The following is a 23,894-nucleotide window of genomic DNA, read 5'->3' as shown; positions in this document are numbered from 1 at the left end:
AACTATATTACCAACTCGTAGGTGTTCCCTACATATGAACAAGTTGGTTGGTGGAGGGTTAATGCCTTCCTGGTAAACAACCAACTCAAAGACAAACAGCCACCCCTTGTGGTATTATGGTCTGGCTATAGATAGGTAAATAGACAGAATCACACTTCTGAGATGCATCATAAGAACAGTCAGCTCCAACCACCCTTCCTGGCCACATCCCGCTGACCGACTAGATCACCGGGCAACCATTTGGTTATATGACAGTACAGTTTACAGAGTTTCCTCAGTTGCAACACACTGTTTGGCCTGACACTCAGTGTAGAGTCACCTGGAAATAGCACATCTGTCATCATCAACATCCATACCTCTCTTCCTATATCAGGATGGAATGAGGTAGAGGCCAGAGATAAAAAATATATATATTATATATAAAATGAGAAGCAACTAAAATCTGTCCAATTAAACAAGCTACACACTCATTCACTCATCATTAAAGCCCTGAAATCCTGGCCCACCAAACTGGCAGATATTATTTCTACAGTATATTACAGTAAAATGACCTGTTAAATGGACATCTACCTCTAAAAGCTGATCTGCCAATTTATACACTCCTTTGGTACTGGAAAGAGATGCCTGATGTGGTGCCACTTTTACAGCACTCTTTTGCACTCCCCATCCCCTGAAAGAGGCTGGTACACTGCAGGAAAAGGGCATCTTCAGTCTGCAGTCCACCAGATTCAAGTTCAGATGACTGTGGAGCCACAACAACAATGACAAGAAAAACAATACCCTGAGAATGCATACATAGTACCAGATGAGTCAGACCACCAACAAAATTTAGTAAAATCTTCCATGGCCCATGATTTACATGTCTACAAACTTTCACTGAAATCCATTGATAACTTTTTGAGATTTAGACAAACAACCATGTCCAGTACCAGGACTCAAACTCACATCATCACCAAAATTTAACTTTTCCTTGGCCCATGACCCACATATTCACAAAATTTCATTGCAATCCATCAATAATTTTTTGAGATGTGGACAAAGAAACAAACAAACAGGGATGAATACATAACCACCTCCAACTTCATGGGTGGAGATGATAACATCAACCAACTAAATACAAGAGGTGAATAAAAGTCTAAAATAACTGTATCATGTTATTGTAACTAAATATATAAGAGATATCATTTTGCTTCACTAGAAATATGACTGACATCTGCCTTTAAAAAAAAAAAAAAAAAAAAAAAAAAAAAACATGATACTGATGTTTTTATAATCATTTTTTAAAATTACACATCCAGAAAACTTGGCAAGAGAAAGTACAAAAGTGGGAGAACTATCATCATCATCATGACATTCTTTCCCACATAAGGACAGGGTGAGATAGGACCAAGAAAACTAGACAATAGAAAGTACAAAAGTGGAAGAACTATCATCATCATGACCCTCTTTTCCCACTTAAAGACAGAGTGAGAAAGGGTCCAGAAAACAAGGAGAAAAGGTATGAAAGTGGGAGAATTCCACACAATATAAAAACTATGGCATTAACTGTAGAATTAACTATACAATTAAGAGTTATGGTCTGATTTGCGGTGGTCCAGCCATCATGGGCGGTCGCATGCCCCCTGGACCCATCATCATTGGTCCCATCGGTCCACCCATGGGCGGTCTCATCCCTGAAATGGTAAACACATCGATGTTTTCATTACTGCTTGATATCATTCATCATTATTATTACTAATCATCATCATTCATTATTAGTACTATAACAGCCAGATCAAAATGAGTGCACTGCTTTATGTCCAAATCATCACCACCATCAATCATCATCATCACCTAATCCTGTATTGTCCCATGAGGAGCATAGGAGCCTGAGGCTAGGCAAGTTGGTCCTGATATTTAACATGAGAGTGACCAGCCTCACTCACCCCTGAGTGACATTATGTGAGCAATAAACCCCAACCATCCCTTGGATATACACCTGCACAGACACAAACTGATTGGAGCACCGTAATTATCCACTAAGCCACCTGGCGCCATAATTTGGTTATATGGTTACCACCCAGCATAGTAAATGGTTTCCTGCTGTACAGGAAACCATTTGGCTTGTCACTCAGTGTACAGTCACCCGTAGACAGAAGGACGAGGAAAGACAGAAGAGGAAAGAAGGAAGGGAGAAAAGGGCAGTCACCTGAGAGCAGCACGGCATCGAGTGAGTGGATGGTGAGCGCCCCCACCAACCTTATTTCCCTCAATTATTTTGGTGGTAAGCAGGCAGTAAAAAGAAAATAAGAGATGTACTTCATTTGATACGAGAGAGAGAGAGAGAGAGAGAGAAATGATCCAATGTCACCAGTATAAACTCCAGCTTGAAAAATCTCTCATAAGCTGAATAAAATATAAACTGAATGATTACATTAAAAATCAATAAATTTTTATCATAATCAATCAATTTATATCTTACACTTTCCTCTGGCTGATGGGTTTATGGAAGAGTTTGCATTATCAATGGTACAATCACCCTGGATTAGAAAAGTCTTTGTTAAAGATGAAAAAAATTCATAAGTAGGAAAAATAAAGTGTACTAAAACTGTTGATGTAATGTGATTGGAGGTGTTAAGAGAAATCCTCTGAGATGACTTGACCATGTGGAGAGGATGGGGAATAAGAGAACGAATTTCAAAACTGTATGTGAGAATGAGGTGGAGGGGGAGACTAAGGATGAGATGGAGGAATGGAGTGGAGAGATATAGAAGAGAGGGGGGGGTGCAAGCTGGGGGGTGAGCAGTCAAAAAGCAGAGGACTGGGTGACGTGAAGATGATTTGGTTTTGACTACATTTTATGAGATTATGGAATCTGGCAATGGAGAGACAGAAACGTGTACAGTAAGAAAGACAATGTAGCTTGCCAGGCATCATCCTCAGTCTGGAAAAGTCTCTCCTTGTTTCGTTTCATTTCGTTTTTAAAGGCTCCAACATGCTTGTATGCGTCGGTCTTGGTCACCTAATGGCGGCTCTCCATGCTGCACGATCTATTGCAGCCTCCCTGTTTAGTCCCTTAACCCTGAGGTCACACATAATGACCTTGTCCCATGTCTTTCTCAGTCTACCCCTCATAACCCCACCACAAATATTAACACTTATCACCTTCCTCACCCAATTATCATCCCCCATCCTCTCCACATGCCCAAACCATCTCAATCTACCTCTCCTCATCACAACACCAATACACTCCAGTCCCATCCTACCTCTCAACTCTTCCATCGTAAACCCAGCCCCCCCAGACCTTGCACGCAGGGACGCACTACACATCCACCTAATCATTAGCATTTCTGTACGTCTGAGCCTACGAATATCCTCCTCCTTTACTGCCCAGGTCTCACTACCATACAATATTACACTCCTAAGACAAGCTGCATACAAAGACCCCTAAGCACGTAGGAAGAGTCCTCTCAATGTCAGGAGAGGCAACAGCTCCCTGAACTTCTTCCAACCACTTCTCACCCTAGCCACAGAGCTAGCTCCAGCCCCACCTCCAGCACACAACATGTCTCCCAAATAACAAAACTCTTCCACACACTCAAGAGATTCACCAGCAAGTTCAATCCTTTCACACCTGACAATCTCTACCTGCTCTCCCCGACATGCCATACATATAAAATCAGCATTATTCTCGCGGTCTACCTCTGATACCACTACATCTCTTATGCACCCATTTATCACAAACACTGCACAAGATGGAATTACTTCCCATGCCCTTGTGGCAAACTGCACATGGCCACTCTCCCTCGTCTTTGACAGTACCGCCACCAACCATAGATATCATCACTTTTGTTTTATCTGCATTTATCCTTAAGTCCTTGTGTCCCATACCATCTCTCCACTTCCTAAATCTTTCCTCCGCCTCCCTTTCGTTCTCTGCAATCAACACCAAATCATCAGCATACAACATCTCCCACAGGAGTCCATTTCTGAAGTCACGTGAGAGGGCTTCAAATACCATGATAAACAACATGGGACTCAAAACTGACCCCTGATGCACACCAACGTTCATGGAAAACTCATTACTCTTACCTGGGTGAGAGCACCCACATACAAAGCCATCACCACCCTAACCAGCCACTCCTCCAAGCCAAGCTTTCTCATTGCCCACTTCACCACCTCTCTAGGGACTCTGTCAAAGGCCTTTTCCAAATCAACAAAAACAAAATAAAGATCCCTTCTCCTACCAATATATTTTTCCTGAAGCTGTCGAACAATGAATATGGCATCAGTGGTCCCCCTACTTGGCATGAACCCAAACTGCATCTCATCAATATTCACTCTTTCTCTAATCATACCTTCTAAAACTCTTTCCATTACCTTCATTGTCTGATCTAAAAGCTTTATACCTCTATAATTGTGTCGAATAAACAGCTAAGGAACAGGTACCCATATTACAGACCCCAAAGCCACTTCAGATATGACCCACCTGGCATCATCCCTGGAGGCATGCCTGGACCTGGTGGACCCCCCATCATTGGTGGCCCCATCATGGGTCCTCGCGGCCCCATGTGCGGCATACCCATGTTGCCCGGCATGTTAGCCCCAGCCATGCCCGGAGGGCCCATGTTGCCCATACCTGGACCCCGAGGTGGGCCCCCGGGTCCACCCATGTTTTGTGGACCTGGACCCCCTGGACCACCTGGACCCCCAGGACCACCGGGACCACCACCTGTAAGACACAAATATTATCTCAACTACAGTCAGCTTGGGTTAGGCCAAATTTGGCTCAGCCTGGTTCAACTAGGTTAAGGTATGTTAGATCTGCTTTGGTCTGATTAGGTTACTGGTATGTTAGGAGAGGAAATGCTTGGTTAGGTTAGGCTGGGTTAGGAATGGTTTGGTTTGGTTTAGCTGGATTATATTAGGTTAGATTTTATTTGAGTTTATTAGGTTTGGTTAGGAAATGTTAAGTGAGGCAAGATAAAGCAACCAGGATCACTGCCTGGTTAACAAAAGCATATCAAACTTTGGATCTTAGGTTAGGTTAGGTTAAATGAGCAGAGATTATGAGAAATTAATCATAAGTCAGTAAATAAAGAAGAGGGTTGCAAGAGGATGACCAAATGAGACCTGGGATGAGGTCATCTAGAGTGTGACCTCAGGGTTCAAGGACTGAATAAGGAGGCTGCAAGAGATTCAGCAGCATGGAAAGCTGACATTAGGTGATAAAGTTTAACCCACACAAGCCTGTTGGAAGCCTTTATAAACAATATGAAGTCAGATTAGTTTAGGACAGGGCTGGGTAGGTTTGGTTTGACCAGGTCACAATAGCCTAAAAAGTCAGGTTTGGTCAGATTAGATTAGGTTATGCTAAGTTAGACTAGGAGAGGTTACACAAAGTCTGAATCCCTACTAAACAGCATTACTCTTTTACTACCCAATAATGAGCACTGGGGTCCACAGCTTGGCTATTCAGTTCAGAAAATGATGGCATGAAAAATTAAACACTAACCCTCGAGTGGTGTTATATGGTTAATAAGCCCTAACCATCCTTGGATTTAAACTCTTTACAGACAGTCCCCTGTATCCTTGTAGTGTACTTTAACATTACACCATAATTTTACACTATATATGATCATGATTCCAGATGCAGGGTGAAATGAAAAGGTAGTTTCAATGAGCTGCAGTATATACACATCAGGAAAGATTAAAATAATGGTCCCGCAAGACAGTGAAGAATTTACAACAATGAAGTGAAGACTTTACAAGTTAATGGCAACTGTGATGAATTTACAAGCTAATAGCAAAGGAATAAAAAAATTACCTGGAAGAAAGTGAAGACTTTACAAGCTAAAGGCATAAGAGTGGAAAATTTACAAGCTAATGGCAAGCATGAATAATTTACAAGCTAATGATGGGAGAAGAATATACAGAAAATGAGAAATTTACAGGCTAGAGAGTGAAAAATGTACAAGTTAACAATAAGCGTAAGAAAAAATTACAGGCAAGAAAGTGAATTTACCAGCTAATGGTAAGAGAATGAAAAACTTACAAGGAGTAGAGTGAAGAATTAGCAGCTAATGACACTTGTAGTACATTACAAACTGTTCTCCCAAATCTGAACATTCAGTTTCCAAAACCCACACTTCAAAATATTTTTTCATGCTACATGTCCTTACACAATCATGTCCTTACACAATCAATGCATATCTGAATATAAAGTTCTTTTGGTAGACATGTATGAGAGCAGATTATGAATTACTAACGCAAGGTACTTAATTTTACTTATTATTCACAGTACTCTAGTCTATTTATTACATGATTTTCCCATTATCACTATGAATCCACTTTCCTAAATACTAAACTTTCTAGACAATCCATTACAAGTGGAAATTTTGAGTGGGAAGGAGACACAGGATAGAGTCTGAATTCTTTATTTTCTCTAATGTTTCAGGCTACACAGAACTCGCTGAAGATAGGTTCTCTGACCCAAAATTTCAGGGAAAATAAAGAAAACAAGTTCTAACCTGTGTCTTACTCCCACACAACATTTCCATTCCATTTCCTGTACAGCCTTTGAAACCAAGCATTTCAGATCCAAGAGTTTTAACTGTACATACAAGCTATTGGCACGAGAGTGACGCATGGACAATCCAGCATCAACAAGACACACTAAAGCCCCACGCTGCCTCACCTTGCATGGCTGCTGGTGGTGGGATGGTTGCTCCTTTAGGGATCTTGCCTGCCTTGAATGCAGCAGCTGAAACAGTCAACATAATTCATCACAATGGGGAAATAAAGATGCATTCTTAGCCCAATGAGTGCCTTCCCCCCCCCCTTTATTTTCTGATAATTTTACTTAGATATGATTATGCAGACTGTTAGGGTTAGATATACCACAGCCTTAGTAAACCCCTTCCAATGAGAGTAAACCCTGCCAAGTGATACGGCTTTCCTAATTAAATAAAATCACCTTCTAGCAGCAACAATAAAGTAATGCACTGTCACCTGGATTCAATGAGTTAAACTGATATACAAGAGGTCCTGTACCAGTAGTAAGGAACACATCCTTAACTTGCAGTGAAACCTGACTGTCTGTAGCAAATGAACTCCTGTATAACCTTCATCAAATTTATGACTGAATGCTATAAATTATGCCACTATTACCCATGAAGCTAATTTGCCAGTCCTACCAATGTACAGCACCAATCATACAGATAATAACATTGTGATATTCTGGAATATGCATGGTCTGACCATATGCTACTGTATTATAATAAAATAAATGTTATAAATCATTCCACTGCTACCTGTAAAGCTAATCTGCCAGTTCCTCCCAATTTACAGCACCAACTGTTAGGAAGACATGATATATGGAAAACAGCCCTAACTTACAATGAGGCATGTGTATCGAGCAACTGAACTGTTGTATAGCCCTAATCAAACTTAAAAATGAATGTTATAAATTACCCCACTGCTATCCATAGTTTCTCCCAATGTACAGCACACACTGTAAGGAAGATGGTGTGATATTCTTCAACAAACAAGGCCTGACTCTATTATGCCCCTGATCACACCCGAGACTGATGAGCTTCAATTCACTACCATCCACACTGCAACAGGTCAGGGTGTGTTTATGTTATAGGAAAAACATTATAATTACATGAGAGCCGCATCTTTTAGACCTGCAGTGGCGAGATGGGTTCAAGCCCCAAACAAATGTTATACTGCGTACTGGTAGTATATAGCTAACTGTTCCAATGTAACACAAAATAAGAGCAAATTTACCAGCTCCTCCTAAATTCCATATACAGTATCTAACTATTGCCAAATGCCTTAATCCCACAAGTGATGGCCACAAACATTTTGCCACCATGTCACCCTGTCCTCTGCCATTTGGCTGCCCTCCTTCCAATGTACACACCCCCTCACCCTCACATATCTATCCATTCCATCCTTGGTCTCCCCCTCCTCCTCTTCCCCCCTCCCAATTAATAGTACCACATTGTAAGAAAAATTTATGACATTCTTTAACACATTCCTGATCTATACTGAGTACGGTACTGACTATCTACTGTGCTGCTATAGTGTTTGGTGCTGGAGAGGGACGCCTTCTTACCATGGCACCGATAAAATTGGTCAACTCTGCTGCACAAATGTCCCTCAGTTCCCTCCCTAACCCCCAAAAGGAGGATGATGGACTGCAAGAGGAGGACAACTTTAATTCACAGTCCACCAGGATCAGGTTTGGATGAGCCTGGAGTTGCAGCTACTACTATCACTACAATTATGTGTTTGTTCTAACCTGAGATCTATTGCTAACAGCTTTCTGCCCAGCTGATGGCCAGGTGTGGTCTGAGTGGAAAGTTGACTAGACTGGTAACAAAAGAGATGCATTCCTACTTTATAACTAAGATGCACTGAATTTTGTGGAACCATAACTTAATATTTAAGTTGTAGGAGTAGCCCAGTTCTGTCAGATGAAAACAAACCCAGAATAATTTTGACCAAACTCGAGATAAACTGCTGATAAATTGTGACGAGGAAATTGTGGCCAAGTTCTATCAGGTGAAAATTAACCATCTACACTATTTGTAATTCTACCCAAACTCAAGATAAATTTTTATGGTGAGGCAGGAATGACCCAGTTTTGTCAGATGAAAACAAGCCAACAATAATTCTATCTGAATTCAAGGTGAACTGACTGGTGGCATCAATAAGTGACTGTGCCTGCTCCTCCATCCACTTCTGGTAGTAGATCTTCACATTCTCCTTGTGCTTCCTTCCTTGGCAGTGGGTCTTACGCACTGATGGCTGCAAGGATGTAAGCAGCCAATTAATATGACATTATGATATTCCCTATTAAAACAACAGCAGCAGCAACAGAAGCAATACTACTACTACTAATTAATTAATAATAATATTAATAATAATAATAATAACAATAATAATGGTAATGGCAATATTAATAATAATAATAATAATAATAATAATAAAAATAATAACAATAACAATAATAATAATCTATCATTCGTTTCGTTTTTGAAGGCTCCAACATGCTTGCATGCGTCAGTCTTGGTCACCTAATGGCAGCGCTCCATGCTGCTTGATCTCTGGCAGCTTCCCTATTCAGTCCTTTATCCCTGAGGTCACACTCAATGACCTCCTCCCAGGTCTTTTTAGGTGTACCTCTTGCAACCTTACCCCAAACATTAACACTTTTCACTTTCAGCATCCCCCATCCTCTCCACATGCCCAAACCACCTCAATCTACCTTGCCTCATCACAACACCAATACACTCCAGTCCCATCCTACCCTTCAACTCTTTTATCGTAAACCTAGTCCCTCCAGGCCTCACACTCAGGGACACATTGCACATCCACCTAATCATTGTCATTTCTGTACGTCTAAGCCTGCGAAAATCCTCTTCCTTTACTCCCCAGGACTCACTATCATACAGCATTACACTCCTAACACATGCCACATACAAAGATCCCTTAGCAAGGAGGGAGAGCCCTCTCAATGTCAGGAGAGGCAACAGCTCCCTGAACCTCTTCCAACCACTCTTCACATTAGCTACAGAGCTAGCTCTGGCCCAACCTCCAGCACATAACATGTATTCCAAATAACAAAACTCATCCACACACTCAAGAGACTCACCAGCAAGTTCAATCCTTTCACACCTGACAATCTCCACCTGCACTCCCCAACACACTGCACACATGAAATCAGCATTATCTCACAGTCTACAACTAATACCACTACATTTCTTATGCATCCACTTATCACAGACACTGCACAAGATGGAATTACTTCCCACACTCTTGTGGTAAGTCACACATGGCAACTCTCCCTCGTCGTTGACAGTACCGGTACGGCCACTTGCCCTAGATACCATCACTTTTGTTTTAACTGCATTTACTCTTAAACCCTTGTGCCTCATACCATCTCTCCACTTCCTAAATCTTTCTCCTGCCTCCCTTTCATTCTCTGCAGTCAACACAAAATCATCAGCATACAACATCTCCCATGGAAGTCCATTTCTGAAGTCAGGTGAGAGGGGTTCAAGTACCATGATATTATTATTATTATCATAAATAGCTAAACATAGAAAAAAAAAGTTAATACAATATTGTGCCATTCTTTCTTAGTGTACTGCTGACTTCTTTCCTATGAACAAAAATGTCTATTGATGTTAGGAATAACAGAAATAATAATAATAATAGTAATAATAATAATAATAGTAATAATAATAATAATAATAATAATAATAATAGTAATAATAATAATAATAATAATAACAATCATCATCATCATCTATCTATCTATCTAGAACGATGATGATGATGATTGTTATTACCCCTGGGGGTAATGACATGAATGGCAAAGTTGGGAATGTACGAGTGGATGGAGTGGTTGGGTAGGGGGTTTTCAAGAATACTCCCCCAGTATCCTTGCTTGTCGTACGAGGCAACTAAAAGGGTTGGTGGTGGGTTAGTGCCCCACCCCGTAAAAAGAACTAACTAAACAAGCGAATAAAGCGCCTCGGACCCGGACGGACCATACGTTGACGACTAAGGAACGGACAAAGGACATTCTTAGGGTGGGAACTTGGAATGTGAGAGGAGTGAATGATGAAGTGAAAGAGAGAGATTGTTCAGGTGCTTGAGGATGCAAGAGTGGATATATGTGGACTGACTGAAACTAAATGGAAAGGTGAAAGGGTGAGAGAATGGAAATATGGTTTAGGTATATGTGCGGGAGTTAATGAGAATGAGAGAGCAAGAGAGGGAGTATGTCTGATGATAAGCAAGAAGTGGAAGGAGAATATAAGAGAGTATGGAACAGTGGGTGCAAGGATTGTACGGGTGAGGATGAAAGTAGGTATACAAGTGTGGGTGATTGTATGTGTGTATGCTCCGACAGAGGACCGAGTGGCAAGAGTGAAAGATGAGTTTTGGGTGAGAGTAGAAGCATATATGGACAAATTTGAGGGGAGTGAGAGAGTGCTTTTGATTGGAGACATGAATGGCAAAGTTGGGAATGTACGAGTGGATGGAGTGGTTGGTCAGTGGGGTGTGCCAGCTGAAGCAGATGGGAATGGTAGTGCTTTGGTGGACATCTGTGCTGGTAAAGGGGTTGGCAATAGCCAACACCTACTTTTGGTACAAGATGATCCACCAGTATACATGGACAGTAATGAGAAGAATGGATGGTGAGCTTGTTGAATGAAAGGCAATGATAGACTATGTGTGTGTGGATGAGTGAATGAGAAGACAAGTGTTGGATGCAAGAGTGTGGAGAGGGTGGGGGAATGGAGTCTCGGAGGTAAAGCTGCAAGAAAATGGTTAAGGAGACGAAGGGGAAGACAGGAGGAAACAGCTCCTGTGAGAAGAGTGGAGAATTTGCAAGATAGTGAGAAAATGGCAGAGTATAAGAGCATAGTGGAAGAAAGATTGGGAAGGTATGAGCTAGAGCAGATGGAAGGGGTGGAAGATGTATGTACTATATTCACGGAAGAGATAGGCACTGTGTGTGAGGTGGTTTGTGGAGTGAGGAGGAGATGCAAGGGTGTGCAAGGGACAGCATGGTGGAATGATGAGGTGAAACAAGCTATGGAACAAAAGAAGAAGGCATATAGTGAATGGTTGGCGAGTAGAGGTAGGGGAGATGAGAGAGAGAAGAGAAAGGTATATGTGAGCAGGAGAAGGGAGGTGAAGAGACTGGTGAAGGAGAGTAAAAAGAAAGTGGATGAAGAGTTTCAGAGGAATCTGAGTGTGAAATGGAGGGAGAATAAGAAATTGTTTTGGAATGAGGTAAAGAAAGTAAGGCAGTGTGAAAGGGGAAATAGTAGGGGAGTGAAAGATAGGAATAATAGATTGTTGGTGGAGAAGAGAGAGAAATTGAGGAGATGGAAGGAGCACTTTGAGGATTTGTTGAATGTAGAGAATGAGAGCAGTGCGAGTATAAGTGGTTGGGGAATGGCTGGGAGAAGAAGAGATGAGGGGAGGGAGGAAGAGATCAGTAGGGCGGAAGTAGTGGAAGCAATGAAGAAGATCAAGTTGGGAAAGGCCCCAGGAGTTGACGGAGTGTGTGGTGAAATGCTGAGGTATGGGGGTGAGATTGTTGTGGAGTGGATATAGAAGTTGTGTAGATTGGCATGGGAAGAGGGAAGGGTTCCAGAGGACTGGAAATCAGGTATAATTGTTCCTTTATACAAAGGAAAAGGGGAGAGAGAAGTATGTGGTAACCATAAGGGTATTTGCCTTCTTAGTGTGACTAGTAAAATATATGGTAGAATACTCATTGATAGGGTTAGGCATATGACAGAGGAGCTAATTGGAGAAGAACAAGGGGGATTTAGGAAAGAAAAAGGGTGTGTAGATCAGATATTTGTTCTAAGATGTTTAGTGGAGAAGTATCTAGAGAAGGGAAAGAAAGTGTATGCTGCCTTCATGGACTTGGAGAAAGCTTATGACAGAATAGATAGGCAAGGTATGTGGAAGGTATTAAGAATATATGGAGTGGAGGGGAAATTGTTGAGTGCTGTGAAGAGTATGTACGAAGGAGCTAGGGCTACGGTGAGAATGGATGGTGAGCTGAGTGAGTTCTTTGATCTCAATGTAGGACTGAAACAGGGTTGTGTGATGTCTCCATGGCTGTTTAATATATACATGGACGGGGTTGTAAAGGAGGTGCAAGCTAGGGCAGTGGATGTGGGGGTGACTCTAATGAATGAGGGTGAGATTTGGAAGATTCCAGTGTTGCTGTTTGCTGATGATACAGTATTGTTGAGTGAAGATGAATGGGAGTTGCAAGGTTTGGTGAATGAATTCGGGACAGTGTGTAGGAGGAGGAAGCTGAAAGTTAATGTAAACGAAAGTAAAGTTATGGTGTTTGAGAGGAATGAAGTCCCAGAATGTACAGTGAGGTTGGATGGTGAGGATATGGAGAATGTGAGTGCATTCAAGTACTTGGGTAGTGTGATGAGTAAGGATGGAACTTTGGGGGATGAAGTGCGTGAAAGGGTACAGCAGGGAAGGAAGGTTGTAGGTTCACTGAAAGCAGTGATGAGAAATAGGGAGGTGAGTATGGAAGTTAAGAAGTCACTGCATGATAGTATTGTGATCCCTACCCTGACGTATGGAAGCGAGGCGTGGACCTTGCAAGAGGGGAACAAGTCAAGAGTGAGAGCAGTGGAAATGAGTTACTTGAGAGGAGCATGTGGAGTGACATGGAGGGACAGGTTGACGAATGATGAAGTGAAGGAACGTTGTGGGGTGGATGTGGATGTGGTTGAGAAGATTAGGAGAAATACACTGAGGTGGTTTGGACATGTAGAGAGAATGGAGAATGAGCGACTGACTAAGAGGGTGTATGTAGGTGAAGTGGAGGGAAGGAGAGGGAGGGGTAGACCGAGGATGAGGTGGAGGGAGGGAGAGGGAGGGGTAGACCGAGGATGAGGTGGAGGGAGGGAGAGGGAGGGGTAGACCGAGGATGAGGTGGAGGGAGGGAGAGGGAGGGGTAGACCGAGGATGAGGTGGAGGGAGGGAGAGGGAGGGGTAGACCGAGGATGAGGTGGAGGGAGGGAGAGGGAGGGGTAGACCGAGGATGAGGTGGAGGGAGGGAGAGGGAGGGGTAGACCGAGGATGAGGTGGAGGGAGGGAGAGGGAGGGGTAGACCGAGGATGAGGTGGAGGGAGGGAGAGGGAGGGGTAGACCGAGGATGAGGTGGAGGGAGGGAGAGGGAGGGGTAGACCGAGGATGAGGTGGAGGGATGGAGCTGAGAGGTATGAGGGAGGGAGGGGTGTGTTGGGGGGAGGGTAGTCATATGGTGGGTGACAGAGCGACTTGGAGGCGTCTTGTCTGCGGCCACCCTTTGCAGCATTAGGGCGTCGGGCTATAGATAGATAGATAGATTATTATTATTATTATGATTATTATTATTATTATTACTAATATTATTATTATTATTACTAATATTATTATTATTATTATTATTATTTCTGTTATTCCTAACATCAATATTCCTAACATCTAATTCTGTGCTGCCCCATGAGAAGCATAGAAGCCTGGGGCTAGGCAAGTTGGTCCTGATATTTAATATGAGAGTGACCAGCCTCACTCATCCCAGAGTGGCATTATGTAAGCTATAAACCCCAACCAACCCTGGGATATAAACCTGTACTGGCTCAATCCGACTGAAGCATCTTAATTACCCACTAAACCACCACAAGCTAAAATTTGGTTATAACAATAGCTAATAATAATAATAATAATAATAATAATTATAATAATAATAAAATAATAATAATAACAATAACAATAATAATAATAATAATAATAATAATAATGATAATAATCCAGCCATACATCATCCAATCCTACATTGCCCCATAAGGAGTGTAGGAGCCCGGGGCTAGGCAGTTGGTCCCGACATTTAAGATGAGAGTGAATGATAATAATAATAACATACGGTAATAATAATAATAATAATAATAATAATAACAACAACAACAATAACAACAATAACAATAAAAAATAACAATTATAATAAGCAAAACAATAATAATAACAATAAAAATAATCTCTCCATCCAATGTTTTTCTACCTCCCTCAGGAGTGGCCAGGCCCAATGCTAGGGTACTCAGTTCCAACATTTAAGGTGAGGATGACCAGATTTCGTTGCCCCTGGGTGGAATTATATGAGCAATAAACCCCAACCACCCCTAAGATGTAAATCTCTCATCCAAATGGAACACCTTAACTCACAAGACCAGCAGGCATCACTTGGTTATATGGCTACCACCAGCATAATAAATGGTTTCCTGGGATACAGTAAACCATCTGGCTTGTAACTTAACCAAGTCACTTGATGGCAGTACTAAATCAGGTGAGTGGATAGTGGATGCCTTGAACCTACAATGAATAAATAAATGAAATAAAAACTATCTATCTATCTATCTATCTATATCTATTGCCAGACGCCTCAATCCCGTACGGGGTGGCCACAAACAAATTGCCTCCACGTCGCCCTGTCCCCCGCCATTTCACTGGCCTGCTCCTAACTCACACCCCTCTCTCTCATATACCTCTCCACCCCATCCCTCCATCTCATCCTCGGCCTCCTCCTCCCTCTTCCTCCCTCCATCTCACTCACATACACTCTCCTTGTCAGTCTCTCACCCTCCATCCTCTCCACATGGCCAAACCACCTCAGTGTGTTCCTCATAACACTTCCTATCACATCCATATCCACACCACAATGCTCCTTTATATCCTCATTTGTCAGCCTGTCTCTCCATGTGACTCCACAGGCTCCTCTTAAATAACTCATTTCCACTGCTCTCACTCATGACTTGTGTCCTTCCAACAACGTCCAAGCTTCACTTCCATACGTTAGAGTTGGTATCACAATACTGTCATGTAGTAATTTTTTCACTCCATGCTCATTTCCCTGTTTCTTATCACTGCTTTCAAGAAACCAACCTTTCTTCCTTGTTGTACCCTTTCAAGCACTTCAACCTCCAAACGTCCATCCTTACTCATCATACTATCCAAGTACTTAAATGTACTCACAATTTCCATTTCCTCACCATCCAACCTCACTGTACATTCACTGACTTCACCTCTCTCAAAGACCATCACTTTACTCTTCCCTACATTCACCTTTAGATTCCGTTTTTTACACACTCTCCCAAACTCATCCACCAAGCCTTGCAGCTCCCCTTCGTATTCACTCAACAACACAGTATCATCTGCAAACAACGGTACAGGGAGTTTCCAAACACCACCCTCTCTCACCAGGGCCACTCCAACATTCACTGCCCTACCTTGTACCTTTTTCATTAACCCATCCATGTACAGATTGAACAACCATGGAGACATGACACAGCCTTGTTTCAACCCAATCTTCAAAGAGAAAAATTCACTCAGTTCACCATCCACACGCACTGCAGCCTTTGCACCATCATACATACTCTTCACAGCATTCAACAACTTCCCATCTACTCCATATATTCTTAATACTTTCCACAATCCTTGTCTATCCACCCTGTCATATGCTTTCTCCAAATCCATGAAAGCCGCACACAACTTCTTTCCCTTCTCCAGAAACATTTTCACTAAAGATCTAAGAATGAATATCTGACCTACACAACCTCTTCCCTTCCTAGCGCCTCCCTGTTCTTCTCCAACTACTTCCTCAGTTCTTTCTCTAGCTCTATCAATAAGTATCCTTCTATACACTTTTCCTATTACACTAAGAAGACAAATGCCCCTATGATTACCACACACTTCTTTTTCCCCTTTTCCTTTGTACAAAGGAATAATTATACTTGACTTCCAATCCTCTGGGACTCTACCTTCCTCCCAGGCCAATCTGCACATCTTCCACATCTATTCTACTACTATCTCTTCCCCATGCTTCAGCATTTCACAACACACTCCATCAATTCCTGGGGCTTTCCCCAAATTGACTTTCTTCATTGCTTCCACAACTTCTATCCTACTGATTTCTTCCTGTCTTCTCACCTCCCTCTTTCTCCCAGCCATTCCCCAGCCACTTATACTCACATTACTTCCATCCTCTATGTTCAACAATTCCTTAAAGTGTTCTCTCCATCTGCTCACTTTTTCTCCCTTCTCCACTAGTAATTTACCATTTTTATCTTTCACTCCCCTGCTAACTTCCCTGCCACCCTGTCTTACTCTTTTTACATCTTTCCAGAACATTTTCTTATAGTCCCTCCATTTTACACTCAAATTCCTTCCAAATTCCTCATCCACTCTCTTCTTACTCTCTCTTACTTATCTTTTCACCTCTCTCTTCCATTCTACATATAACTCTCTCTTCCGCCTCTCAACTTCTTCCAAGCCCCTATTTCGCATCCATTCATTGTATGGTTTCTTCTTTTGTGCCACAGTCTGTCTCACCTCTTCAGTCCACCACGCTGTTCCTTGCACCCCCCTCCGTCTTCTCTTCATCCCACACACCACATCACATGCTGCACATATTTCTTCAGTGAATATCCTGCACACATCTTCCACGTCCCCCATCTACTCCAATTCATTTTTACCCAATCGTTCCTCCACTTCTCTCTTATATTCTGCCTTTTTCTCATCCTCTTGTAAACTTTCCACTCTCCTTGCAACTACTCCTTCTTCCCGTCCTTCCCTTCTATTTCTCTATCTTACTTGGATCTTGATTCTGGCCACCACCAAGTAGTGGTCAGAAAGTCCACTCCCCCAACCTCTATAAGCACTTGCATCCATTACACATCTTCGCATCCTTTCATCCACATACACATAATCAATCACTACCTTCCTTTCAATGAGTTCACCACACACCCTTCTCATCACTCGCCATGTACACCTGTGGATCATTTTGTGCCTGAAGAGGGTATTGGCTATCACCAACCCCCTCCCAGCACAAATGTCCACTAACACACTGCCATTCTCATTTACCTCAACAGGCACACCCCACTCACCAACTATTCCATCCACCTTCACATTCCCTACTTTACCATTCATATCACCGATCAAAAACACTCTCTCATTCCTTCCAAACTTTTCCATGCACACTTCCACATTTGTCCAGAACTCTTCTCTCACCCTGCTTGCACAATCTTGCGTTGGCGCATACACACACAAAATCGCCCACATTTGTATTCCAACTTTCAATCTTACCCACACAATCCTTGACCCAACTGATCCATACTCTCTTATGTTCTGTTTCCATCTTTTACTCACAACAATACACACTCCTTCTTTTGCCCTCTCATTCTCACCTACTCCTGCACATATACCCCATCCATACTCCCATTCTCTCACATTCCTCACCATTTAGTTTCAGTTACTCCACATACATCCACTTTTGCACCCTCAAGCACCTGGATAATCTCTCTCTCTTTCACCTCATCATTTGCACCCTTTACATTCCATGTTGCGATTCGTACAATGTCCATTGTCCGGTCCTTCGTCGTCATCTTTTGGTCAGTCCTTGTCGGAGGCTTCTTGTTTGTCTTCTTAGTTAGCCGTTTTCTGGGGAGGGGCACTAACCCTCCACCAACCCTTTTAGTCGCCTCGTACGACAAGCAGGGATACTGGAGGAGTATTCTTGATAACTCCCCTACCCCCAGGGGGGGGGGTTATCAAGAATACTGCCCATTTTAAATTTTCAGGCCGACCCATGTGACACTGACCCTCCTTCTGCTAACTTGGGGGTGACCCCCTGATGTAATGAGGCATGTTATAGGATGCAGATTTGAAAGGTGCACGTTTAGGTTTTGGTTTCATGTCGATATGACGAAATTGAAAGGAGTTATGGCGAAAAAACTATTTTTACCTGTCCCCCCCCCTTTCTTTTTAATTTTTTGGGCCTACAGCCTGAGCCTTGGTCCAAAATCTAATCAGGTGATCAGAAGGTCATAGCCCATCATCCCTGTAATTTTAAGTCAAAATCACACCAGAAATTTTCACATAAAGTTGTTAACAAACAAATATACATAGACAAAAACAAGCAAATAAACAAACAAACAAACAGACAGACAAATCGAGGGAAACTAATACCCGTCCCCAAGCCCCTCTGGGTCGGGGACGGGTAACTAGAGTTGTCCCAATTATGAAAGGGTAATGCAGAGTAATACCAGATTTGTCCCGATCATTAAAGGGTAATAGCCTACAGAGGAATGCAAGAGTTATCCCAATCACTAAAGGGTAATACTGGGGAAAAACTGAGTTGTCTCAATCAAAAGGGTATGGTAATAAAAGAAAATTATTGTTGTCTCAGTCATAAAAGGGAGGTAAAAAGGAATACTGTACTAGAGTTGTCCCTATCATAATGGGGTAATACAGAGGAAGAGCTACATAGGCATAGTAGCATTATGAACCCCTACTGCTGGGATCCAGGGATAAACTAGCAAAATACTAAAGAATCCCTTCAAATATTATTCACAAACACAACAGTTACCTGATACCTCTTGTACTTTGATTTTGCCCACAATATCTTTTCCTTCAGTCTTTACTCCACATAGGTACCATTACAACCCAAAAAATGCAGACAACTACTCTCCAAAAGCCTCTGTTCTCCTAAACATTTTCTCTACAAAACCAGCGTGTTGACATCATCTGTAGGCCTACTCACACAATCAAAACTTGTTTGGAGACAAAGTTTATTTGCAGGCAAGTCCAGCAATGGATGATATAATACCGATGCACATTACTTTATCGCATTTACTCTTCATGGTACTGTATGCTATTTTTTTTTTAAATGACTGCACATTGTTATCTTCATAATTCTACTTTCCAAAATATTCCATTTCCATAATTCCTCTGGAGCCAATCACTTTGAATTTGAAAGTCTGTACTGTACAATAGCCAGTATCAAATAAGTAAGGCGGAGGAAAGGTTTAGGAAGTGGAGAGATGGTATGGGGCAAAAGGGTTTAAGGGTAAATGCAGATAAAACAAAAGTGATGATATCTAGGGTTGGTGGCAGTACTGTCAAAGACGAGGGAGAGTGGCCATGTGCAGTTTGCCACAAGGGCGTGGGAAGTAATTCCATCTTGTGCAGTGTGTGTGATAAATGGGTGCATAAGAGATGTAGTGGTATCAGAGGTAGACTGCGAGATAATGCTGATTTTATGTGTACGGCGTGCCGGGGTGAGCAGGTGGAGATCGTCAGACGTGAAAGAATTGAACTTGCTGGTGAATCTCTTGAGTGTGTGGAAGAGTTTTGTTATTTGGGAGACATGTTGTGTGCTGGAGGTGGGGCTGGAGCTAGCTCTGTGGCTAGGGTGAGAAGTGGTTGGAAGAAGTTCAGGGAGCTCTTGCCTCTCCTGACATTGAGAGGGCTCTCTCTACGTGCTAAGGGGTCTTTGTATGCAGCATGTGTTAGGAGTGTAATGCTGTATGGCAGTGAGACCTGGGCAGTGAAGGAGGAAGACATTCGCCGGCTCAGACGTACAGAAATGACAATGATTAGGTGGATGTGCAGTGCGTCCCTGCGTCCAAGGCCTGGAGGGGCTGGGTTTACAATGGAAGAGTTGAGAGGTAGGATGGGACTGGAGTGTATTGGTGTTGTGATGAGGAGAGGTAGATTGAGGTGGTTTGGACATGTGGAGAGGATGGGGGATGATAATTGGGTGAGGAAGGTGAGAAGTGTTAATATTGGGGGTGGGGTTATGAGGGGTAGACCGAGAAAGACATGGGACGAGGTCATTAAGTGTGATCTTAGGGTTAAGGGACTGAACAGGGAGGCTGCAATGGATCGTGCAGTGTGGAGAGCCGCCATTAGGTGACCAACATGCAAGCATGTTGGAGCCTTTAAAAACGAAACGAAACGAACTTTGCCATGACTCACATCCTTCCACATGTGCCCTTACTCCCTCACTTTATCACCAGTACTACAGTATAATTATAATATAGAATGGACTATAATTATGGGTGATGGTGAGGGAGGGAGTATGGACAGATGTGGAAGGTGTAAGTTGTGGCCAAGTGTAGTTTTAATTTGGAATGGACTATACGGTGGTTTGAACATAGGGAGAAAAATGTATGAGCATAGCATTAAGACCAAGTAGCCTACTGTACAGTATTGTACTGCATAATCAAACAAATGCAGACTACTTCACAGAATTATTTACTGCTAGTTGAAACTGTACTGAGTTTCACTGAATATAAACCTTTAATACAGTAAATAACTAGAGGCTAATTTTACACTGTATGATTTCAGATCCTGTAAGAAGCATAATGGTTCTTATAAAATACAAAATAATAAACTAGCTAAAAATAAAAGAGAAATTTACCGAGTCATGTGTGAGGTAGGTGTCGCAGTAGTCACAGTAATATCTGAAACAAAAGAACAAATATTGGAGTTAGATTAATCAACAAAAATATACACAAGCTTTATTCTGATTTAATCAAACTAGTGTTAATCCTTCAATCAATGAAGTATTTTTTTTTTTTTCCCCTTCAGTCTTGCTATCTCACAATCAGATAAATTTCTTGATCTGGAGGAATTGGATACGGTACTGTATAGCCTCCTTTAACACTTCTACAAGGCATCCCACTTAAGCTAAATTAATCATCAGGTATATAGCCTATACTGTACTTGTTTTACTCTAAATTATCCTAAAATTCCCAACTCTCAGTTTTGAATGTGCAATAGTACAAACAGACTGACACAAGATTATGACACTAGACACAGAGAAGTGCTATGGAAAGAAGCTATGTAGAGCGATAGCATTGTCTTTTCCTGCCACAGAGCTATGTGAAATAAGCTGCAAAAGGACAAAAATCTAGACTAGGTTAGAGAAAAAACAGTACCGGTACTGGAACAGCATGATTACCGTACCAAAACTAAAAATTACATCACTGGATTCAAAGATAATATTTTCACAGTATCGATTTCCCTCTTCTTTCTAGTTCAGTCCTCCTTTAACCTCTTCAACTTAATTAGCTACATATTTTTCATTTACTCAGGCCCCTATCAGATGATTCTACTAAAGGTAGGTGGTAGGGGGTGGCAATCACCATCCACATACTTGATGCAGTGCTACCTACTTCTTCCTTCACCTTTAACATTCAGTTTCTGTGTTTGTCCTCCTCTCTTCCTATCTGTCTCATGTTTCCTGTTCATCCATCCATCAATCATCCAATTCTATATCGCCCCATGAGAAGCGTAGGAACCTGGGGCTAGGCAATTTGGTCCGGACATTTAAGGTGAGAGTGACCAGCCTCACTCATCCCAGAGTGACATTTATGTGAGCAATAAACCCCAACCACCCCTTGGATATAAACCTACACAGGCTCAATCTGACTGGAGCATCTTAATTATCCACTGAACCACCAGGTGCCATAATCTGGCTATATGGTTACCACCCAGTGTAATAAATAGTTTCCTGGTGTACAGGAAACCATCTGGCTTGTCACTCAGTGTACAGTACAGTCACTCATAGGCAGAAGGAAGAGGAAAGAGAGAAGAAAAGAAAGACAGAGGAGGAACTGTAAAGTAGCCTGCAGGCAGAAGAAAGAAAGAATGAAGGAAAGACAGAAGAGGAAGGAGAGAAGAGAGGAAAGGGCAGATACCCAAAGCAGCACTACATCAAGTGAGTGGATGGTGATTTTTTAAAACTTCTTTCTTTTTCAGGTGGGTTTACACTGAGTGACAAGCCAAAGGGTTTCCTGTAAAGGAGGAAATCATTTACAAAGCAGGGTGGTAACCATATAACCAACCTGTATGTGTCCCCTACGTGTCAACAAGTGGGCGGGCGAGGGTTAATGCCCCTCCCTGTAAAACAACTAACTCAAAGACAAACAGCCACCCTTTTTGGAATTATGGTGTCTAGCTATAGAAAGAGAGATAGACAGATAGATAGGAAGATCCTCCAACTATGAAGGGGTCAGTGACGGTTACATCTCACACGACCACTTCCAGAAATTCTATCTTTAGGTGAATGAAATAGCCTGAACATGGCAAGAACAAAGGAAAAACTATGTCACTGGATTGACAGCGTTTATGCAATGGCAAAAGATGAAAAATTCAGTGACAAAGATATCTTTCGTAATTGTAGCCTATACCAGTAATTTATTAATGACACCCAGATTCTCTGAAAATAGGTAACATTTACACTAAGGTACTAAACAGCACCATGTTAGGTTTGTTGACAGTAGCAGTGGCATCCTTCAGAGCACAGCTGTTGGGTTGATTCAGACCAGAAACTCATTCATTCCCAAATTGTCAGGGTTGGTTAGGTTAGGTAAAATTTTTTGGTTGAATTAGGTTAGGTTAGGCTAGGTCATATTAGGTTATGTTAGTAGGGCAGAGCGATTAGTGATGGACTGACTATTAGGCTGAATTAAACTGAAAGTCTGACATGGTGGGCAGCCACTTGCCATGATTTGTGTATAAAACTGATGGGGCTGTGTAGCTGGTAACTTCAAAATTAGGCAGTTCTGTAACTTTTTAAGGCTGTCAGAATGACGTTATATTACAGTTTATTGAGGGAAAAAAAGTACATTAGTAGCTAAATTCTGGGCATGGGAACTCTCCTCCAGTTTCATCTTAGTCAATTACAATCATTCACAATCGTATGAAATTGTTCTACTTCTGCTGCAGTTCTTGAGTATCTGAAGTAGAGCTGTTTCCTTTTCAGCTACCACAAACTTTAATGAGATGCATCTTTTCTCCTTTAGCCTATTTATTTCTCTTATGATACTCTTCAATTTGGATCCAAAACCCATTCATTCCCGACTCATTCTGGTTAGCTAAGTCAGGTTAGGCTGAACTAAGTCAGGTCAGGTTAGATTAGGTCATACGGTACCAGTACTAGGTAAGGGTAATAGGGACAAACACTTAGTAATAGGTTAGCTTTCGCGCATTGATCTGAAAGTCCAACATGGTGGGAGGCCACTTGCCATGTTTTACATGTAAAACCTGATGTTGTATAGCTGACATCTTCAATATTACACATTTCCACAACTTTTCTAAGCTATTGCCATGATAATTATGAAATATACGACTGTGATTTTATGCATGGGAGCTTTCCTGCAGTTTCACCTAAAATGCGATAGAGGAAACCACCACGCAAGGGTTAATTTCATCACTAATAATACCTAAAATATTCCAGAACCTTGACATCATCAAACACACCACCACAAATTCTCTTACCCCACCGAGCTCAGGTACTTTTTATCATTGAGAACAATGTCACCTGTTGTAAATATCTCTACATTTTTCTATGAGTACCTTAAAAAATAAGAAGTGAACGTAAAATTTGAGAAATACCAACTTTGGCATGGTACTGGAGTCAAGCCGCGTCAAGTAAACAATGCTTGCTCGGTAAATGGATAATAGCTGTAGTCCTTAGAACTCCTATTTGAGACCTATAGATAAACATTTTTTGGAATTTT

The 23,894-nt window shown here is 41.9% G+C and overlaps 1 protein-coding gene across 1 annotated transcript; it reads right to left on the bottom strand.

Moving 5' to 3' along the window:
* Window positions 1-1,155: 1,155 nt before the first annotated feature.
* Window positions 1,156-23,811, bottom strand: snRNP-U1-C (small ribonucleoprotein particle U1 subunit C). The gene is made up of 6 exons (XM_080268134.1): window positions 23,774-23,811; window positions 20,789-20,831; window positions 8,688-8,796; window positions 6,677-6,742; window positions 4,469-4,711; window positions 1,156-1,673 (listed from the first exon to the last, which is right to left on the bottom strand). Exons 1-6 carry the CDS (start codon window positions 23,779-23,781, stop codon window positions 1,573-1,575), a joined length of 570 nt encoding a protein of 189 aa, XP_080124260.1. The 5' UTR covers window positions 23,782-23,811; the 3' UTR covers window positions 1,156-1,572.
* Between the last annotated feature and the right edge of the window lie 83 nt (window positions 23,812-23,894).

Source organism: Coenobita brevimanus, chromosome 3 (assembly GCF_032717465.1).
Source record: "Coenobita brevimanus isolate Jiangsu-jjx chromosome 3, ASM3271746v2, whole genome shotgun sequence".
Taxonomy (NCBI): Eukaryota; Metazoa; Arthropoda; class Malacostraca; order Decapoda; family Coenobitidae; genus Coenobita; species Coenobita brevimanus.
This window is presented reverse-complemented; position numbering and strand designations above follow the sequence as displayed.